The sequence below is a fragment of the Crinia signifera genome, chromosome 1 (assembly GCF_055691185.1).
Source record: "Crinia signifera chromosome 1, ASM5569118v1, whole genome shotgun sequence".
Classification (NCBI taxonomy): Eukaryota; Metazoa; Chordata; class Amphibia; order Anura; family Myobatrachidae; genus Crinia; species Crinia signifera.
Genome location: NC_139217.1, coordinates 95420194 through 95442738, shown reverse-complemented (window position 1 = coordinate 95442738; position 22545 = coordinate 95420194). Strand labels below are relative to the sequence as shown.

The window sequence follows — 22545 nt, the reverse complement described above, 5'->3', positions numbered from 1 at the left end:
AAAGTGGAAGGAGATAACGCACCAGCCAATCAACTCCCAACTGTCATATTTCAAACATAGCTGATTGGCTGGTGCTTTATCTCCTTCTACGTTATCTCCAGTTTATCTCTTTGCCAGGCTTAATACATCTGCCCCACTGGGTGTAATTTAGCATCAGACACTGATTACCAAAAGATTGCTATTAGACGATTCTCCTTAATTTGCGCATGCGCACACGTAGCTGAGATATGCAATTGCGGTGCGAGGAATCGGAGGAAAAAGACATGCGATATGACACTTTTCGTGCAACAATGTGCCGGAATCACAAGAAAAGTGCTCATATCTCACTAGTGGGTGAGGGCCCTTAGCAAGGAGCCGGATGGTGTCTTGTATATTAAGTAAATGTACTTGTACATCCCCCTTGTATTTCCAAATGAAACCAGGCCCCGCTATTGTGTGGGAACAGCCCTGTTCTCTGTTAGATCGCTGGGTGATGTGATTGCGCCGGATGTCTTTGGCAGATGTTACATTGCAAAGTAGTTATTTCTCTGTATGAGAAATAACTTCTGTACTTTGGAATGTAACCCATCTGCATGGCTCAGGACACCATTAGATCTAACTGTGGACTAGCAACCAAATTTGTTCATTTATTTACAGTGTTTTTGTTTCTCAGACAAGCTGCATTGTTACCTAGTGCATGCTGTATTATATTAGCAGACCATCTGGGACAACGGTGCATCACGAGACAGCACAGCATGTTTCTATGTGATAATGGCTTTGAGGCAGGTTTTGTTAGAGCACCAGTCCCAAGGCATGCTTACAACACGATACGTGCTTCCTAGCGTGTTTCTCTACCGTAAAATCCACTGTATAAGAATTCTCCTGTGAGGCCTCTACCTTCCAATCACACATGTGTTCTAGCCTTTCTTCTCTGTCCTCCTCCCTTCCCACGGCTGGGCTCTTCTTCCATTTGTTGCTTAGTGTATACTGTATATTATGCTTCATCTTATAGTTATCCGTAGCGACTGTGCTCGTCATATTCTTATTGAGCCGTTGGTAATTACAGATAATAAAGGCACAAGGTTATTTTTGCAGAGAAACAAAATGGAGCAAGACTGGTAATGTTATAATGCAGCAGAGTACATGGCGGTATAATTAGACATTATGACTAGTAGAAAAATAACAGCGGCATTGCTCTCTTTTTTTTAGCCCTATTATTCAAAAATCACCAAGCAGCTATCACGGCTGTCACTCAGCGGGAGTTTTCCCAGAGGACTTAGCTGTTAAAGTGTCATGTTTGTGAGCACAGTTTGCATGTTACCATAATGAAATGTGCATTTGATTTCTGCAAGTGATTTGTAAATATAAAGTGTTCTGATATATTGTGATTTTTATTGGATCTTGTGTGTCTCTCCGCTGAGTGAGAGCTGAGTCTTATGACAGGATATTTTCTGTTGTCATGTTTAGCCTAGATTGTTCAGCGCTCACAATGTCACAGAAATGGAAACATTCCTTTGTTTACCAATGAAAAGACCACATTCCTAAGTAATATCTGAATGCACAGAATGTCATTTATTTTTCTTTATATTTACAGTAGTAAACTAAACAATGTTAGTTGCTTACAATAATCCCCCCCCCCCCCAGACTCCTATATAAGTGGCACACATTGGGGCAATTGAGCCTATTTATTAAAAAGTGGTAGTACCAATAATTTTCGGTACTTGTTTCCTAGCACGGCGCCACCGATTTTAATTGTAAGCCATCGGGTCGGAAAAATCGGGTCGATCGCATCGCATGCAACCAAATCGCATGCGATGCGACGCGACCGACCCGATTTTTACATTGGAATCAATGTAAAATGGTCCCTGAGACCCGATTTTACATTGGACCCAATGGAAAATGCCCCCCAGACCCCACTTTTTTTATTGTATACCCACCCTAATGGTAAATTATATGTTAAATGCCCCCCATTGTTAACGCCACCCCACGATGAACGGCAACCCGAAGCGTGGCGAGCCTGTGAGGGGCGGCTGTACGAGTCCCCGACCTTTTTCATACCCCCACTATCCACGTCGGTGTGGAGTTGATTTTATATAGCGTGGCGAGCGCAGCTCGCCACCGAGTCCGAAGCGTAGCGAGCTCACGCGCATTACTTCACAGCTATTACGCGTCCACTCGCGGGGCTCGGTGGCTCGGTTCGCTTGTCACAGTATATAAAATTAACTCCACGCCGACGTGGATAGTGGTGGTATGAAAAGGTCGGAGGACGCGTAACGCCGCCCCTCGCAGGCTCGCTGCGCTCGGAATTTAACATTACATACAATGCTTACAATGTAAAATTGGGTCGGTCACGTCGGTCGCATCGCATGCCATTATAATGGCATGCGATGGACCCGATTTTACATTTGTCAGGAAACCTAAAAAAAAAGCCTGAAATTGGGTCGGTCGGGTCCCATCGCATACCTTAAGTTAAGGTATGCGATGGGACCCAATTGGCGCCATGCTAGGAAACAAGTACCTAATTTTCTGTCAAAGCTTAGTGCAGTACAGGTCGGGTATCCCTTATACAGGTATTCAAAAACTGAAATATTCCAAAAACCTTAGGTTTTTGGAATATACCTAAATATTTTTTTGTTTTAACCCATGCAACCTACAGTAGATTTTTGTTTTGCATACTCACCTGGTCCCCGTTGTCCACATTGCGCATCTTTAGAGGCATTTACAGACTCAATGATGCATTGCACGGGTGCTTCGGGGACATCCAGCGCAATGTGTTATTGGGGACCGGGGATGCCTCAATAGATGGATGGGGTGGACACCGGCAGACACTTGAGGACCAGGTGAGTATGAAAAAGCTAAAAATATGCCGAACTCCAGATTCATCCCCTTGTGCTCCTGTCTGGAGCATTTCGGATAAAGGATACTCAACCTGTAATGGAAAATGTACTTTTGTTCTCAATTATAAATACAATACTTATGTGTCTACTGTACATACATTTATCTCCCGTGCTTTACAAGTGGCGTTCCACAAAATGCGCGAACTCTGTGTGACTTGCGCATCTAATGACTTTTTCTATTATAATTCATCTTATCACAAACATATGAATGCAAAGCCGCTTCTGCTGATTAACATAATATGTGGCATGCCTCTATTCTGTGTGCAACCGCAGCTGTAGCTGCATATGACATGCTACGTTACAGTGTTCTACATACACCATTTTGGGTATTACCGTATAATGGAAAAAGTTGCAGCCAACTCCAGTCCTCAAGAGCTACCAACAATTAACGTTTTCCAGGTCTCCTCACAGAATCATAAGTGAAATAATTAGCTCCACCTGTGGATAATTTATAATGTGCCAGTCAGTAATGAGTGCACCTGTGTACCTGTGAGGTGATCTAGTAAACGTGAACTGTTGGTAACTCTCGAGGACTGAAGTTGACTACCACTGGTTTAGATTATCACTTCCCTAGTCCAGGTTCAGGAGATATACACACATTCCCTGACAAGCGTGCTTGTGCAGGTGCAGTGGATGTAAAATTCCTAGGTATTCCACTTATCTTGTTTAACCACCATCCTGAGGTGGCAATCGGGAAAAGAGGACTGTGGCGGTAAACTTACTGCACTGATTCACTTGTTAACTAGGCTCATATATTGCATGAAGGAGCTATCGTGAACGAAACCCAGCAAATGTTATCACAAGAGGGTAATATTGCTGGCGGTAACCACTTTATATATATATATATATATATATATATATATATATATATATATATATATATATATATATATATATATATATATAATCAAAGAAAAGGCTGGCACTCCGGGGTCTTTTGAAAACGTGCTGTATTAAGTGGCAAAAACGACCAACGTTTTGGGGGTGGTCCCCCTTTGTCAAGGTGCGTGGTGATAACTTTATCACCACGCACCTTGACAAAGGGGGACCACCCCCGAAACGTTGGTCGTTTTTGCCACTTAATACAGCACGTTTTCAAAAGACCCCGGAGTGCCAGCCTTTTCTTTGATTCTTCATACTGACTTATGGACAGGCAACAGGGCAGCTGAACCGCAGCGGTGAGTGCCGGGCCGCACCAATCTGTATATATGTATATATATATATATATATATATATATGACATTTCTCTATTTTAGATACAGTATAGACCTGTATATCTAATGATGAGCCTGGTGTAAAGGCTAAAAGATGGCACTACAATTGGCAGGCCTCCAGACAAGCACCTGCTAATGCTAGCATCTAATGAAAACTTTATAGCAGTATATAATATATAATTATCCCACTTCTGCTTTCACACTGCTCTGCCCCCTCGCTTTATTGTATAAATATAGTAAGATGGCAAAAAAGCAGAATTAGATAAAGTGAATATTTATCCTCATGTTAATGGAATATTAATTTGTGGGGTAATTATATACCTTTTAAATAAAGTATACTGTTAAAGGTAATTTGCATATTAGTGGGATAATTGTAAGAGTCACAAGCCAAGCAGGGTGCTTTACTGTTGAGATAGTAATCTTTTTTATATTATAATTATTAGAATGCACATGTAACAGTCATGTCTTTTATTGGCCACATGCTGTGTAAAGTAGGACAACTTGTCATTAAAATAAACTTCCAAAACTTTATACCTAAGCAAGGGCCGATTCTGGTTCACACGCATTAAACCGAATCCGGTCCCTGCCCCGATGGTCGGGGTGCATGCGCATTTCTTCACATGAGCAAACCCCAACTGCGAACGGCAAAGGCGAGTTGCTCACTCGCCGCTGCCATTCGCAACAGGGAGGAAGGGACGGGCAGATGGGGGTGGTGTGTGTACCCATGAAAATGCTTGGCTTTCCCATGGGTACGTGGACGGGCCGATGCCTGCCGGGAGTGGGCGGCTATTATCACATGATGTCAGCCGCCTGCCCTGTCTTTGGGCGGGATGTTGTAACATCTGCGCCCATTATCGCCGGCTACCGCATTATTAATAACGGCATATGCTGTAACATATGCCGTTATTAACGCAAGGGACAGCTCTTGCGATAAGAGCTGTCCCTTGCGATGCGGCGCCGGCACTGGACTTCCGGGTCTGTGACCCGGGAGTCCATCTGCGCATGCGCAGACCCCGGCCGCAGGGCACGCTGGGAGGGATCCGTGACGGATCCCTCAAACAGCGCTGCGGTAAGAAGCCCATAGGCTTCTGCAGGGAATCGCCAGCTTTTGCTGGCGATTCCCTCCGCAGCGCTGGCACTGCGGAGGGGGCATATAGCATATGGAAATGCGGTAAAAACCCCGAAAACTGTGTTTTTACCGCATTTCTGCTTTACAGAATCTCCCCCATAGTCCGGGCGGCGACAAATATGTCAGTTTCAACTGACTTATATTTGTGAAGGCAGGGGAAATCATTGGATGGTCAGTGGGCACTCATTTCCTACTGCGGGCACATGCGAGAAAATGTGTCTTCCGATACGGCGAGCAAGGGAGGGTAGAGTATTCGGCAGGGCGGCAACACAGGGACTCGGTATGGTGCAAGATTCGCCACTTACGGAGTCAATATGTATTTAACTGGAAATGTAAAACAAGAAATGTAAATTGTTGGACATATAAAAAGCTAAAATAGTCATGAACAGGTGCAGGCATCATACAGTAGCGGCATCTGTATTAGGGATCTTGATGCGCTAAATATTAACCCTATAAATGGACTCTCGCTTTATTGCAGAATGATTTCTTCCCGTCTCATACGAACTCCTAGAGGAGGACAGATATGTAGCAATGCAAATTGTGTTAGTGTTCTAATCCATTATGACAGGATAATCAGTAATAAAATAGTGCAGTGAGTACCAATTAATGAACATCAAATCAATGGGCATGCTGTTCCTGCTGATTAAAACAGCAGCTGATTGGAATAAATGGTTTTAATATACTTATTCAGAGAGTAGTCTCATTTTATCATATCTACTGAATCTAGTGCATGAATAATCTAAGGATGATACCTAGGTGCCTCTTTAATGGGATGCTAATAGCAGTCATTAGAGAAGGCCACGCTCAGAACGTATAATAGGAGACCAGCGTTTTCTGACATATTATATGCCCTGCAAAGGACGCTTAGAATAACAATGTTGTGTGCAAGTGTAGACTCTTTAGGCCCTCTAGACACTGCTGTTATTTGCCTAACAGAGTTAACCATTTCATTGGTCAGCCATAGCATTCTGGTTTTGTGGCCTTCAAGAATACGATCATAAAGAAAATACTGTCATGTCCATCCAAGTGACCCGGAGGCAAGATATATATAGGTGCCCTGCTTTATCTATCTATCTATCTATCAATCAAGAGAGAGAACACACATATATTTCAGAACTCAGCCACAGACATGGGGCCTTATTTTGGTTCATTCTTTCTGACAAAATCCTTCTTAGATGGACAAAACCATGTGCACTGCAGGGGGGGCAGATGTAACATGTGCAGAGAGAATTAGATTTGGGTAAGTAATTTTGTTTCTGTGCAGGGAAAATACTGACTGCTTTATTTTTACACTGCAATATAGATCTCACTTTGAAGTAAAACCCCACCCAAATCTAATTCTCTCTGCACAAGTAACATCTGCCCCACCTGCAGTGCACATGGTTTTGCCCATCTAAGAAGGATTTTGTCAGAAAGAATGAACCAAAATAAGGCCCATGGTATCGATAGCTTTCAATTTACTGATTTAAACTTGCAGAGGAGGAGAGGTGCCCCCTTGGGTGCTGGAGCTTGGTGGCAGATGACTCCATTGCCATATTAGGTGTGGTTACATTTAAAGCAGAGAAAAAAGACCATTCTCCACATGTTCGACAAGCTGACCAGGTGATATGCCTGCATGTAGTTAGTGCTACAGGTCTCTAAAAGATTTCACACCCTGTTTGTATAAGCCTACCTGTGAATTGCTGATATTCTGATAACAACTGTCTGTAAACCCAGTTCATTTGGAATTTTTTGTCTTTTCACCTCCTTTTCTGTCAGTTACAGTATTGCAGGTCATTCAATTTAATTTTTTCTGTCAGTTATTACAGTTCATCCAAATCAATCAAGTGGAAGGCCCAGAACAGGCTCCACAGGTCAATGTTCTGTCTGGCACATACCAATGGGAGGTCTGACTAGGACCTTGACTCTTTTAGCATGTTTTATAGGAACCAATGTTATCACTCTGTGATAATCAATCCATCTAGTGGAAGCAACAGAAACCAAAGTTATGCCTGGTGTACACCAAAATGTCTGACTTGAATCCAAACTTCTCCAAAAACCTAGTCAAGATCCAACTGCACCACCTCTTGTTGTTTTCATCCCAATTAAAGCAGGGGTGTCTGAAATAATAACCAAGTAGAAAAACAGACCAATTCATTTTATATACAATTGACAGAAAGTGTGGTACTCCAGAACCCTCCAATAATATCACATGGTATAAAAACATAGGTACTCTTTACCTAGCACGGCGCCCACGATGTCCATCGCGGTCATCAGGTGTAAAAAATCGTGGGCATCACATGCACTACAGTAACGGGTGCGACGCGACCGACGCGATGCCCGCGATTTCCCATAGGGATCAATGTTAAATTTTTCAATGGACGCGATTTTTCAGTTCAATGCCTCAATGCCCGCGATTTTGCCATAGGAAACAATGTTATATGGGCCACAGAGCCCAAATAGCCACCCTTAGCAGTGAAATGTCCCCCACAATTGTTAACGACACCCCACGATCCACGCGAACCCGAAGCGTGGCGAGCGGCGGCGGTACGCGTCCTCCGACCTTTTCATACCCCCACTATCCACGTCGGTGTGGAGTTGAGAATAGAATAGTGTGGCGAGCGCAGCAAGCCACCGAGCCCGAAGCGTGGCGAGCGGACGCGGATACCTTCACAGGTAAAAGCGGCCCTACGCGGGCTTCACAGGTATCCGCGTCCCCTCGCGGGGCTCGCTGCGCTCGCCACGCTTCGGGCTCGGTGGCTCGCTGCGCTCGCCACACTATTCTATTCTCAACTCCACGCCGACGTGGATAGTGGGGGTATGAAAAGGTCGGAGGACGCGTACCGCCGCCCCTCACGGGCTCGCTGCACTCGCCACGCTTCGGGTTCGCGTGGATCGTGGGGTGTCGTTAACAATTGTGGGGGACATTTCACTGCTTAGGGTGCCTATTTGGGCTCTGTGGCCCATTTAACATTGTTTCCTATGGCTAAATCGCGGGCATTGAGGCATTGAACTGAAAAATCGCGTCCATTGAAAAATGTAACATTGATCCCTATGGGAAATCGCGGGCATCGCGTCGGTCGCGTCGCACCCGTTACTTTGGTGCATGCGATGGACGCGATGCCCGCGATGGGCGCCGTCCTAGGTAAAGAGTACCAAAACATACTGTCAATGTTTCAGTGTAGTAAAAATGTTGTGCCATGAAGGGTGAGTGTACTGTATATTACTCAGGACATCATCTCGGCTCCTGGGCTGCTCTCTGCGTCATGCACCCACAGCCCTGTGGATCTAAGATTCTGTACCCGGTATGACAGCATGAATAAAAATACCTTTGTTCTGCATGGTAGATATAGCTGAACAATAGTGTAACTGGATATTTGTAGTCCCCATAGCATTTGTGATAAATGTACAGATGTAGCGCATTTCTACCAGCTCAGGGAATGCTGGTGGAGAGGTGCTGCATCTGACGGGGATGTGCGAGCGTCTCACGGGCACGCACGTCCCCTTCACACGGCACGGTGGAGGGGAATCCCTGCCCATGTCCGCTTCAGGGAGATGGGCAGGGTTAGCGGGTGCGGGCATCTACGGGGGGGGCGGTGGGAAGGCGGCAGAGGGCCCTGTCGGAACAGGGCACTCGCGACCCTTTCTGGCAGATGGCTAACAGCGGTGATTGGCAATAGAGAGCTGCTCCATCTGTATATGACATGTGTAACTTACACAGAGAATATAATCTCCATTTAGCTCAGGCCCCATAGCAGCTGCAGTTGCTTTCATTGAGACCCAGGAAGGGACAGGGCTTAGCGACGCTGGCCAGTGATGATATAATTAAACCCTGCCTTTTCCATGATGAGCTTCGCTGAAGAGTTTAAGAGCAAGTAAATTGAGAAGAAAGGATAACCGAAAACCTTCCCATCCACCCACAACCTTCCCATCCACCCACAGGCTCAGGGCACACTCAGTTGAATATACATATGAATACTGTACCTGTGTACTGTAGAAATCATTATGTAGACCAGTGGAGGAGAGTCACCTCTTCGAAATGATGTGGTCCCTTAGTGGCAATAACAACCTGAACTGCAGTAATAGTACCTTGTGGATGGAGAAGGCACATACCGAATGCCTGGTATGCAACTGGATAACCCAGACTTTTCTGAGCATAGTGCTAATATAAATACCTTATAAGTTGGAGCTTCCCCTTTATTCACTTAATAATGTGCATCCATACCCCAGACGGCCTTATCCTGTGCAGGCCAGAATAGCAGACTGCCTGTGTCATGTCCCATGGTTGGTCTATGGAAATCAATTTCTCCAGTTTTTTTGTGGAGAAAATATATATATATTTTTTTTTATAACTTCAATGACCAGCACTAATGGAAGAAATATTTGAAAGGTACTGAAGCAAAAGCAAAAATAGACAAATGTTTTCTTATATTAAAAAGCAATTGTTTTCAGGTCTCAATCTTTGCAACAAAAAATAGCCAGTTTGATTTCCAATAAACATTGTGTAATTTCCTGAAGACGGCTTGATGTTCACCTTTGTTTTAATAGATACAATTTAGACTTGATTCTCCTCTGCCAAGCCAAATGAAACAGCAGGGGTGGGCTGAAATATGCCCCTAGAGTATTCCCTTCCACATTAGACAACTACTATACATAACTTTCCTCAGAGTTTTGCATAATTGCCTGTGTCTGCTCAGAAGAATTGTTAGGTTTTGCTAGCGTGCCGGGGAATTATTCCTCCCTCAAATACCAGTTACTTGTGATCAGGCTCAAGACATTGGGCTTGTAAATTGGAAAGTCTGTTTTGTTATTGGCTGGTTCGCATCAGAGCTCTTTTAAGCTTCTCTCAACGTTTCCTATTCTGTAATTTTCACTGGTAAGAGTCTTTTCTTGAAATACCCAGTAAAATCAGATTGCCTTTTTCCAGCTGTGATTATGCCTGTTATTATATACTGTAGGACAAAAGCCGCAATCACTGCAATAGACACTGACAAAAATATAGACCTCGGCCCAAAGGTGTTTTTTGCAGATTAAGGGGCTTATAACTTAGAATGTGGTGTTTCGGCATAGGTAAAAAGGTGATCATTGATGTTTTCCTGTAGACTTATAAGGATGGCTTTAATAGAGATACAGGTCGAGTATCCCGTATCCGAGTATCCGTTATCCGAATTATTCCGAAAACCAGACATTCCAGAAAGTGAAAAAAAATATTTTTTTGCTAAAAACTCACTGGGGACATTTGTAACAGCATCACTGGGGACATGATATGTAACTGGCACTATGTGCAAGACAATGATTGCTTGGCATTCAAATTCAGTGCTGAGATAGTACACACATTTTGTTTCACGTTTTGAAACCTTGTTTTTTGAACAAATAAAATATATTTGTGTGTATTTTATGTGGTAATAAAATATATTTGTGTGTATATTATGTGTTTATACAGCATAAATGCAAGATACTTCAAAATACATCATTGAAATATTAAAATATTCCAAAATTCTCCTGGTCCCGAGCATTTTGGATACGGGATACTCAACCTGTACATCTTTTGGCAATACATGGCCAATTACAGCTGTCAGGTTTTAGCATTCTGCCATGTGTGTATGGTGTTTCTTTACAATAATTCAATATATTTAGACCTGTGCCGTTTTGCCCTTTAATTGAGGATTTCCAGCAATAAATGTACTTTGACTTTACGTTTATGACATATTGTGCTAGAGAGGAAGGTCAGGCAAATATTAACTTTTGCATACACACTTAAAGTACTGTACTGTAGGTTTCACTAACGATAGAGGCTGTTACCGCAGGGCTCTATAGTTTGTGAGCTCACTGATACTATGTAACAGCTGATACCATGACCTGCTGTACTCACTCTATTTACTACTCAAAATCCAGTTTGGGTACAACTGTGTCCCTTATCATGGTGATTTTGGTATACTGTTCAGCAGCTGCACTATCACACCCTTCCAGTTACTGAACACGCGGGAGATGCATGCATAAAGTGGTAGTATTTTTAACATTCGGCTTTAATAGCATTGGGGTTAGTGACTGTCAATAGTTACCGCAGTCTTGCCATAAGCCACCAACTTACCTGCAGTCTGGTATATTACGTAAGATAAATGTGGCACTGAGATATAGCTGGCTTTATTCTGACAATTACTTTATATATAATCCAAAAATGGCCAACATGTTGCCCTGTCTACGACTAAGTCCATTGGTCAACATTCGGTTATATATCTTGACAGGTAAGGCTATGAAAAGTGGACTATCATCATTCTGATGTGTCCATGGTGCCGTCGCTTATGTTTCTAGAATTTTTGCAACACTTTGTAGCCATAGCAAGCTTTCTCCATTATGGGGAGAGAAGTTGGAAAAACAGATAATCCTGGGTTAGTTTTTGGCACCAGAGGGAAGGAAATTAGGGTTAGGCTGCAGGGGTGTGTGTATTTAGTTTAGGTACTTAGAAAGGGAGGGTTAGGGTTAGGCAGCAGGGTACAAGAGTTTCAGGGGGAAAGGTTTAGGGTTGAGCTTCGGGGGAGGGAGGGTTAAGTTGAGGTGGCAGGTTATGAGGGTTGGGGTTAGGCTGTGGGGGGGGGTTTATTCTGTGACGTGAGAAGGGTTAGGTTTATTCACTTGGGGGCTTGGCTGCAGGGGGAGGTTAGAGTTAGGATTGCAGGGTGGGAGGGTTAGGTATAGGTGATGGGGTTAGGATTAGGCACTGGCGGGAAAATTTAGGCTTTGGCTGCGGGGGGAGGGAGGGTTAGGCTGCGAGGAGGGAGAGTTGGGGTTAAGGGGAAAGTATACTTACCAGACCCCTGTCAGTAGTCTCACCTTTATAATGCTGGCGTCGATATTCTGACCATGGGTATCCTCAACACCAGTGGTCTGCATGTATTCCTACAGTACACATAGTATTGCATATAGTTTAAGGTAGGTAATAAGAATAAGAGGGGTAGGGGGATAATGACATAATGTTAATTATGATTAAAGCAAAATTCTAATTCTAATAAGACTGTGTAGGAGTTTAATGTTCTCTGTAGTATATGGTGGTCAATAATGCTGTCTGTAGTATATGGAGTTAATTGCAAAATTTATGCCCAGCAAAACTTTTTTTTATTTGTTTAATGTGTTTTTATAAGTCAGAATATATTTCATGTCATAAATCAGGACTTATTTACATATTTATTACTGTATGAAGTCAACATTTAAACCTATAAAGGTACATACATAATAAGTTAAGCTCAGAATAGGGAGGTGTCCACATGTCATAATAACATATACTGTAATGCAGAATTATTTTCTTTATAGAGCTATAACATTACATAATATATTTTATTTTATTACATTTCAAAATGTCTGTTTCATATGCATAATGTGATCATATTTGCTGTTTCGTGGACCTATCTCTTCTGTGTCCTCACATCTGTGCCTCATTAGCAGTTGTACAGTTGATATTTTGGTATGTAGCCATAATAGCATTGTGCTGATCTGTGTAGTTATTTCATAGATGGCCTTACGCAGCACACAAACATTACTTACTTATTTATTAGTATTATATTTCTTGGAGTTCAACTCACTAAAGTGATTATAAGGGATACAGCCTTTTCCATAGGCGTCTTGTGGACTTCACCTTTATCCAATGAAGGCTATCAAATATGTCACCTAAAGAAAATGTCCACCCCTCGGTGTGTAGTAGACACCAACAATTTAGCTGCTGCTGTACTGTAAGACCAAACAAAATATCCCAAATGCAGCAACTTTATATCTAAAAAAGAAGTCTGTTTTCCATGTAAGCATACTTGTGTGCTACAGTAACTATAATTAGCAGTTAGCAGTAACAGAACAGCCACCAGCCACTGTGGGGCTCCTGTCCCGGCCAGGCCCAGACATAAAGGGGGCACAGGATTGGAGCTTAGAAAGTGTATTTAGTCATAAACAAAGTTCCTATTTCCCTTGAATCAATGTAGTGATTGAGGGCCAGTGCTGCAGATACAGGTCTCACCAGGCATTCCAGGTGTTCGATAAAGGGAAGGCTGGCCCTGCCTATTTTGTCAGTCTCATGCCCCACAATTTCTGATGGCAGCCCAAAGAATAAAGAATGATGAAGGTTGGCATAGGAATAGATGGTCTTATTCAAGGGTGGACGTAAGGCCGATGTTTGAGGATTTGAGCATTATTATTGTATTGTGCACTGAGCATTCATCCAATGCATTATAGTTGGTGATCGCAATGTGGATTTGTGCGTCAGTAAGCATTAGTTAGTGATTATAAGGGAGGGTTGTGTGTGTGTGTGACACACAGGCATGTCGCGGACATGTTGTGGAGCATCCCAGCCTTTGGCTGCGTCTGTGTATGCAGTGGTAACAGCTCAGGCAGCTTACTTCCAGCAGACATTGCAAGTATTGCTTAGATGATCAATGGTGCGACCAATGTGTGTCCAATGGTGTGTCTCTGTATGATTTCAGAAGGCGTCAGTGCTCCACTCATTACATATACTAGCGAGTGCGACATTTACATGCTTTTGTATTACTGCTACGTACAGACTCACAGCCACGACAAACAAACACCCAATCCAGCATCAGCAGCAACATAACCAAGCTAGCTATGGTTCTATGGTTCTTCTGCAGACACAGGGCTTGGGTATAAGGATGCTTATGATGATATGCTTCTGGACACATGTTCAAGGAATGACTAGCTGATTCATTCATACTGTACATTCCGTTTATTTGTGCATTTTATGTGCATTTACATTCCAAAGTAATGATAGATCATTGTGTGTTTGTGTGTATCAGTATGTGTCTGCAAATGAACATTTATTCATAGATATTCTTGTTCTTAACATGCATAAAGCATCACCAGCTTTTAGAAGCATTCTGTACGTACATTGATTGTAGTGTGTATTAGGCTACTTCTTCCAAAGACGTATTAGTAACAGACTGTTCAAATACCCAAATGTGCATAACTATGGGTAGGTCAACTAGATAATGGTAACGCAAAATCTGTTTCTGTGCACTAAATCTATATACAGTACATAAAGAAATACAACAGCCTATTCATTCACAACAACCTCACAGTCCTAGTGGCATCTTTGAGGCATAGGGTACATCATGCCTCAATCATTCCACTAGGAACAAGTGAAATGTACGCAAGGGTCCTGATGCATAATCGAATGCAAGTGGTCAGTAATTGCGTATGCATTGCATGCATAAAATGGAGTATATATTTCCATATGTACAGTTCTATGCACCTCTGAGGACAGGCCATATGTTTGTTTCATAGTCATCACCATTATCCATGCATACTTGCTCCAATGCTAATTTAAGTCCAGTATATGCATTTTCTAATGCACAGTTATACATACTGTATGCACAACATCGCAATTTAGTCAATGCATCTTCTCTGAACGTTACCTTCATATTAACTCCCAGTTACACCCCACCATACTTGCCTACTTTTGAAAACTAGTTTCAGGGAGATTATAGTTAATACAATTTTGCACAGAGCCCCATTGAGGGGGCGTGTCATGCTCCACCCAAAGGGCGTGTCTAGCTCCATATATGGAGAGATTGTGAAAAGAGAATGTGAACGTGGTGCCTAGAAACGTGGGTGTGTATTTTAAAATGACTTATATCCAAATGTATATGAGCCCCAAAGCAGTTAGTAAGAGCTACTATACTTGGTAAAGTGCTGGGAAATGGTGCTGATGATTCAATATAAATGTATATATCTCTCATTCCTTTTTAGACTAATGAGGGAGAGAGGGAGATTGCTTTTATTTCAGGGAGTCTCCTGCAAAATGCAGGAGGGTAGGTAACTATGCACCCCACCAGCCACAACTGGACATGCACTAGCTTTGTGTACGCCTGTCCCTAGCTGTAATTGTGTACACTTGGTTTCGGCGCATGTGCATATTCTATGCAAATGGCCTTGCATTTAACTCTACATCTGCACTGCATGTATAGGTCAGCGCTACCTTTTAAATACTGCGTACAAATTACTGTGATATAAATCTACCATGTTATTAAAGCGAGGGCATGTAGAGGGAGGCAGATTTAAAGTATCCTGAAGCGGCATGAGATGTAGATTCCAGTACAGGGAATTTCGGCTGTTTTTTCTGGTTTGGAGGTCTCATCTCTTAATCTCTGCTCTAACCCTAATATTCCCTGTCCTAGCATCAGGTGCTCTTATTTCTGCATGTCATTTCTAACAGTTGCTGTCCTGAAATGTCTGTCTTGTTCTTTTCCCCTCTCAATTTCACAAGCTCACTATTTGGATAAGATAGTTAAAGGTACTGTATTATTTCTACTTATTTAACCTTTTAGAATTGGAGTACATATACAGCTATATATACCCCAATTTCTATGTGTCAAAATACCATTAACATGAACCCCACCCACCTCTCCTCAATCTGACCAATGCTGTTTGTGTGTGTGCATTAATACATGTAGAGCATTTGCTAATTTTTGTTTTATAGAGTTTTGGTTTTTCTTTGTGTTAATTCTTGATATTTTTAAACGCATTAATTCCCGCTGGCTCTAGAAGGGATGAAAGACCCCGCAATCATTTTTTTTTCTTTCTTTTTGTTTAAATGGTTTTGCCCCACAACTGCTCCTGCTGAGCTTTCAAAAAAATCCTTTCCAGATCAGGTTAAATCTGACACATGACAGGGAGGTGTCACCAAGTTGGAAAATGCTGTAGCTAATCTATAAAACATATGTAAATGTCAGCTAATTATCTACACCTATGTGTTTACTCTGAAATCAGAATTATTATTTATTTAAAAACATTTGCTGTGCTCTGAAAAAATTCAAGCTTCATTCATTATTCATTAAGATAACTTCTTTTCCCTGCATTGTGTTTCTCTTCCTACTGTTATGTATAAAAAAATATATGCATGCCCTTAACATTTTTAAAATGTTCTTAATTTTCTGTTTACTGGATTATTTAAAAATGTTTGGGTATAATTTCCCAGTTGTAAAACCGTACTAGCTGTGTTTATGTGAGTAACGTACCCCTCCTTCCCCCCCACCCGCACATCAGCTTTCTCAATCAGCTAAATAGATTATCATAATATGTCCGGTTGTTTTTTTCTTTACTCCCATTTTATTTATGTTAATCTGACTTTACTGTACCAGATACATTATGGTACGATTTTTGCTTTAATTACCATCCCTTCTTGTTTGTCCAATACAGCCAATGCCATTTTAGCCCAATCCAATTCACTTTCAAATTATGTAAGCCAATCAGAGAGAGAGAGAGAGAGAGAGAGAGAGAGAGAGCGGAGGGACCTGTAGCTTACATAAATACAAAATACCACTTATATTTTTAGTGTTCTTTAAACAGTCAACTAATATACAGTACAAGAAACACAAAATAGTGTTTATATTTAATTCCCTTTTTATTTGTAATTACAGTAGATTTTCTTTCATTACATTTTTCTTTATTATATTAATAATACATTTCGAATTTTTTGAGATTTGTAAATAAAATATAATAGGTGGTAAAAAAAAATACTATTGGAAAGTCGCTAGCCTTTCTCTTGTTTAGTAAAATAATAATGCTTATCTAGAGGCTATTTAGTGCAATATTTCATTTCTGAAAGGAAAACATACTGTAGTATTGAACATTAGGTTTGATTTTTGTCAGTAATGGCTGTGGCCCTATTGATTTAAAAATCTGGTAAAAGAACACCTTTTGTATACTATATAGAACAACAACTTCAAATCTAAAGTCAAAGTTTGTTTCTTCAATGGATACTGAAAAAAAAAAATCAATCTGTCTCCTCCCAAAATGGAATTTTGCATTGGAATAGCTTCCAATAAAATGTAACACCACCAGTATTGTGTAAAAGAAAACCCTTTACAGTATTCTGTCATTTTAATGCAGATTTTGCTATTAGCACTGGTCCAAAATCATTCAGAAATTGATCATAACCATGTGTGATCACTGATGCTTAATAAATTAAATGATCCCCCCTCTATGAAAAATAAAATACAGATATCTTTATGAATTATTGTTGCAGCAATAACCCAGTTCCATTAATTTCCTTAGATTACTAGACACTATCAATTGGTTTAATAGCTTGAAGGCAAATTGAATGTGCTCGCCCACCACCATTTTATGTCTATTTATTCAGTATTATTCCGTTTAATTGTGATCACGGTGAAGTAGTTTTGACCGATCTTAGGCAATGCTTCCAAAGTCACTTTGGCAAGTTGCAATGCAAGTTGAAGGCAGTCATCTTTAAACATGGCAAGATTAAAAGCTCATCCTTTCTTGGGATAGAGACATACATCTAAAATGGGAATTCTTATAGTCCTCTTTGATCATAACAACTAAAAAAGGGGAATAAAGCTAAGATGGCAGCTTTTGTTGATAGTAGAGATACTAGCAGGTAATTGGACATATTTGTAAGTGATTTATCATTTACTTCTGCAGAAAGACAGTGTTTTGAAAAATGTCTTTAAACAAATTAACGGTCCAAGAATTTGACAGTCTCAAGACAGTATTTGAGCATCTCGTTAAAGATGGCAGCCATGAAATAATATCTTTGGAGCTGCTCTACCCCTTGCATCGCTCTTTCCCTAATTTAAATGTGGCCCATGTGTGCATGTTCCCCAAGAATTGCCATTGTGTCTTTTGTTGCTGTATGATTTTCCAATTTTCAGTTCCATAAAAAAAAAAAGTGAAACAGGCCAAAATGTCTGTGCCAAAATAGTGTTGAATGGGTGAGCACTTTCACTTTAATGCATTTCTAATACACCTTTAAAAATGTCAGTGCTATAATTTCCCCATTAATGTGACATTGACCTACAACACATGTTACGTCCCCCACTGAACAGGTTAACTAAGACAGCAGCCCTCTCGTCTCTGAAAGTCCTAATTATACAGAGGAAACGGAGCCCATTAGAACATTTTGTATCAAGTTATGCAGGGATAAAAGTCAATTAGGAACCACACTTTAAGGAAGAAATAAAAAAAGCAACGGGCACATTTAGCTTTATAAAGTACCTTGCCTTAAAAATTGCTCGCTAAGCACATTCTGCCCTCCAATTTGCAAAGATAACTTTGCTAATAATTAGACTGAAGTCAGGGAGACATAATATCCTTGTTAATAACTGGCAGGCGGGGGGTTTTATTGTTAGTAAAATGAAATCAAATGCTTTCCATCGCCTTTTAAAATTAGTTTAAACTTTACAAATTAAATGTATCTGAAGGATGTATAAATATATTTACTGTACTATAAACAAAGTGGATAAAGCCACCATACACACGGACCAATGTGTGTTTTAACTTTTGTGCTGGGCGTTCTAATTAGCACAGATCGCTTAGCACACATTACCCTATACCCAGATAGCGATCTGTGCTAACCAGTGTGGAACGCAGTGTTCTTTAGGCACATGCAGGTGATATACATGTATCTAGATCAGGCATTCCCAACCACGGTCCTCAAGGCACACTAACAGTGCAGGTTTTGTAGATATCCAGGCTTGAGCACAGGTGACTTAATTAGTATCTGAGGGATTCTGATTAAACATCTGTGCTGAAGCCTGGATATCACTAAAACCTGCACTGTTGGTGTGCCTTGAGGACCGTGGTTGGGAATGCCTGATCTAGATGTTCACTGCATGTGCTAAAGATCTGAACGGGAGACACATACGCGTGGGACCGAGCATCGCCATGGCTATGGGGCATACACACAGGGGTGGGGTGGGGTGGCAATGTGTGCTTAATTTCTAAGCAATCTATACAGATTGCTTAGACAATAAGGAAAAATTGTCCCGTGTGTATGTTTACAGTACAGGAAAGGTATTTTAACAGTTTTGCAATAAAATATATATTTCTACAGGAAGCCTTCTGCACCTAGGCAGGCCCTCATGTACTGTACCACATAAAAATTTAGTGCTATAGTAAAAGTAACTCAAATTTCCAGTAGAGGGACAGTTTTCCTACTTACGGTATATGCACGTCTGATACAGTAGCCTACTAGCTAATAACATTTTTAAACACCTGGCCTCTTCAATGATTACTTAGAAGTTTCATTAGATTTTCATGTTAAAAAACAAACTAAAAATTTGATATTTTATTATTTTATTTATTTCTTTAAGTCCACCTAATGTGTGAAATGCTTCCGCTTTGTTATCTGTGCCATGGCATCCGCCAGGAAGACTACCTTTGTTGTGGCAAGTCCAGTATGTGCACTATGCACATTCCCAGCCTCCAGCTCTGCGTTACACAGGGATGCGTGATACTGTATAAGTTATTTTCCTAGCAACACCGTATCCTCAACCAGCCTGCGCATACAGTAGGGGTAACTGTAGAACTTAAATTGCTGATGTTGCCAGGGAGTCCCTGTATAGCACATGACAAAGAACTTTGTCAAGTGTTACATGGAACTATAAGCACTTTTATTTATACATTTATAACCAACTCTAACATTTCACCCCTAAAAACTAGTGCACAGACATATTTAAAAAAAAAATAGTTTATGCATTAAAATCATAATTTAACATCCCCAACCAACTGGACGAATAGTAGTTGAGTAATGATTTTGATTTCTTTTTAATAACATTAGTATTCACCATCCCAAGGTACCGGACTGAATTTTCAATGTAAAAAGTATTGAATCACAAGAAAAAGACAAATTTATTGTTCATATTTTGTTTCATTTATTCTGACATTTTTATATGTATTGTCATATAGACATTTGAAACATTTTTTAATCCTCAGATCTATTCAATTATTGTAATTTGTTTCACAAATTTTCCCTTCTTGCTCATAAAAGCAGACAAGATAGGATATAAAGGTAAAAATGCAAAAGCATTAGGGAGACTGTCACAAAGAAAACCTCACTTCTTGCTCTATGTCTTGAAGCACGTCACTACCGTGTTTTTGTTCAGTCTTATCAATGTCTTTTCTTGTGGTCCCTCTGGTATTTCATTTTGTCCGTCCTGAGTATCCAAAACCGCACACGCACAGCACCTCCGTTACGTTGGAAATCCTGTCAGTCCTGTCCCCTCCGTTTGCAGCCTGACTCCCCCCAATGTCTGTTAGATTAGTTGCTAAGCTGCTTCACTTTATTTCTCAGCTTCCGCTTCATATGTATAAAAGGAATGTTCTCTCAGTGCAAAGTATGGTCATTACTATGTACAGTACTTCTGGCCAGTACTTTGTGCAATGATGGAAAGCACTGTAAATTCACATGAAGGCACTTCCACCCTGAGACCAGATAATATGGAGGCTGTTCAAATCAGTCACACAATTTGTCAAATAATATCCTTGGTCTATTGCCTACAACATTGATAGGACAGCTTTGTAGTCAACTGTGAGGAAACCATGTCTCCTCTTTTCTCATGTACTGTAGTTATAGTCCAATCAGGAAAAAGGCTAACAAAGGCTTGTATTGCAGAAATATATAATTTACTTTCTGCTTGATCTGCATCCTACAATAGGAGATTAGAAAACCTGTCATGTTATCTGGTCAGTGGGAGCATTTGCTTCCAGGCTAAATAGATCTCATACGTCTAATTTGAAGGACTACTTAAGAGTTTATGATGTGTGCAATGTGATTTGCTTTCTCTTCATGTGTTGTTACAGTGTTTATGCTTTTTTATGAAGGCCTGTAAGTGTCTTACGTTTTGTTCTCCGAAAAAAGTGGAATTCCCAAATCACTTGATATTTTCCTTGTGTCTGTGTCTTGGCAGAAGGTTGTCCGGGACTCTGTAACAGCAATGGAAGATGCACCCTGGACCAAAATGGATGGCATTGCGTGTGCCAGCCGGGCTGGAGGGGAGCGGGCTGCGACGTCGCCATGGAGACTTTGTGTGCGGACAGTAAGGACAATGAAGGAGGTAAGATGAAGCATCTTTTTGTTTACATGTGTTTATTTGATGGGCATATGGCATTTTGCAAGCACACCTAAGTGCTATATGAAACCGATAGTTACAGAACTGAAACTTGCTATTTTTTCAGCTACATTTAAATCTCAGACACTGTGATGTGGCCCCTGGTGACCTTATTTCTTTTTTGCTCAATTTAAAACCAATGCTTATAAACACATTTAGAACAAATGCCTCTAAGCTCCTGCATTCTTTTTCTCTTTCAAAGCTGTTTGTTCTTATTTTGACTTCTTTGTACTTGACCTGCTGTATGGGGAATGTGATTGTATTGAAGCCGTAGTGATGCCTGGGACTTCTTAGGACTCCAGTGCTGTTCATAACGCATTTAAAACACCAATTTGTCTAGAGAGTAATGAACCAATGGTTTTAGAAGGATATTTTATACTATAGAAATTCAGAAGGATGCCGGGAATCTGTAATGCTGTATGGTGCTGAATTTATCCTGGATTGAAAGGAAAAATAGATACTATAACTGCTAATTTACCTTACAGTGGGCCCTGTGGGTGGATGCGAAACTTGAAAAGTTGCTTGGCAACAGTATATTTCACAAGGCGATTGTTACTCTTTCCGGTATCTATGAATCACCACTTATAAAATCATAGTAAATTTCTTAAAGTAAAATCCTATCTCTCATATCTCCCTGTGCATCTATCTGGTGGATGGTTCCACCATTTATATATTGTGTCCCTATTAGCAGCAGACTCTCTGTGGTGGTTTGTCAGTGTTTTCAAGGGAATGATTATGTCCTAGCTATGGGCTATTTCACACACTCTGGCTCCTGCCGGACGACGAAATCCTGCACGGCCAAATGCCGTGCAAAGTAGTTGTCAATGGACACTATTGTGTCTATTCACACGGGACGGCCATGGCCCCGCTGTCCGGTTGCAGCCGGATTCCACCACTGTAAGGGACGGCTGCCGGGCATTCGCCATCCCCTCCATTCTAAACTTCTTAGTGTGGCACGGCTTCCTGGCCGTGCGGGATTTCGCCGGAGCGTGTGAAATAGCCCTATGGTTTCTGTCCGCTAATAACACTTAAGCTCAGAGAACTTCTTTTTGCCTTCAGACAACCAGGACTGTGCTATGTCCCTGTATAAATTATATATGGTCACTAGGTCGACACCATTAAGGTCAACATGCTTTGGATTGACCACTGAATGTCGACAGGCCTTAGGTGGACACATGTAAAAAGTTGACATGGCTAAGGTTGACAGGGTCAAAAGGTCTACCCAAGTATTAGGTCGGCATTGGGAAGGTCTACGTTCAAAAGGTCGACATGGGGTTTTCACATTTTTTGTTGTTGCCGACATGTGCCGGCAGGTGGTATTTCATGCCCGAAGCATGGCGAGCATAGTGAGCCATGTGAGGAGACACGGTGCACTTTTTCTGTGTCCAAGTCGACTGTGTCAACATTTGGGTCAAAAACCACGAAAAACCCATGTCGACCTT

The 22545-nt window shown here is 41.2% G+C and overlaps 1 protein-coding gene across 18 annotated transcripts in view; it reads left to right on the top strand.

Moving 5' to 3' along the window:
• Positions 1-22545, top strand: part of TENM3 (teneurin transmembrane protein 3) — a 2716013-nt gene that overhangs the window by 2583035 nt on the left and 110433 nt on the right. For 11 of the 18 annotated variants that reach the window (XM_083170719.1, XM_083170736.1, XM_083170731.1 and 8 more), the window contains 3 exons: positions 15460-15486; positions 19984-20004; positions 20903-21049. In XM_083170719.1, coding sequence (XP_083026845.1) covers positions 15460-15486; positions 19984-20004; positions 20903-21049 — 195 coding nt within the window. The remainder of the gene's footprint in view (positions 1-15459; positions 15487-19983; positions 20005-20902; positions 21050-22545) is intronic. The other 7 variants (XM_083170741.1, XM_083170743.1, XM_083170760.1 and 4 more) reach the window with 3 other exon arrangements.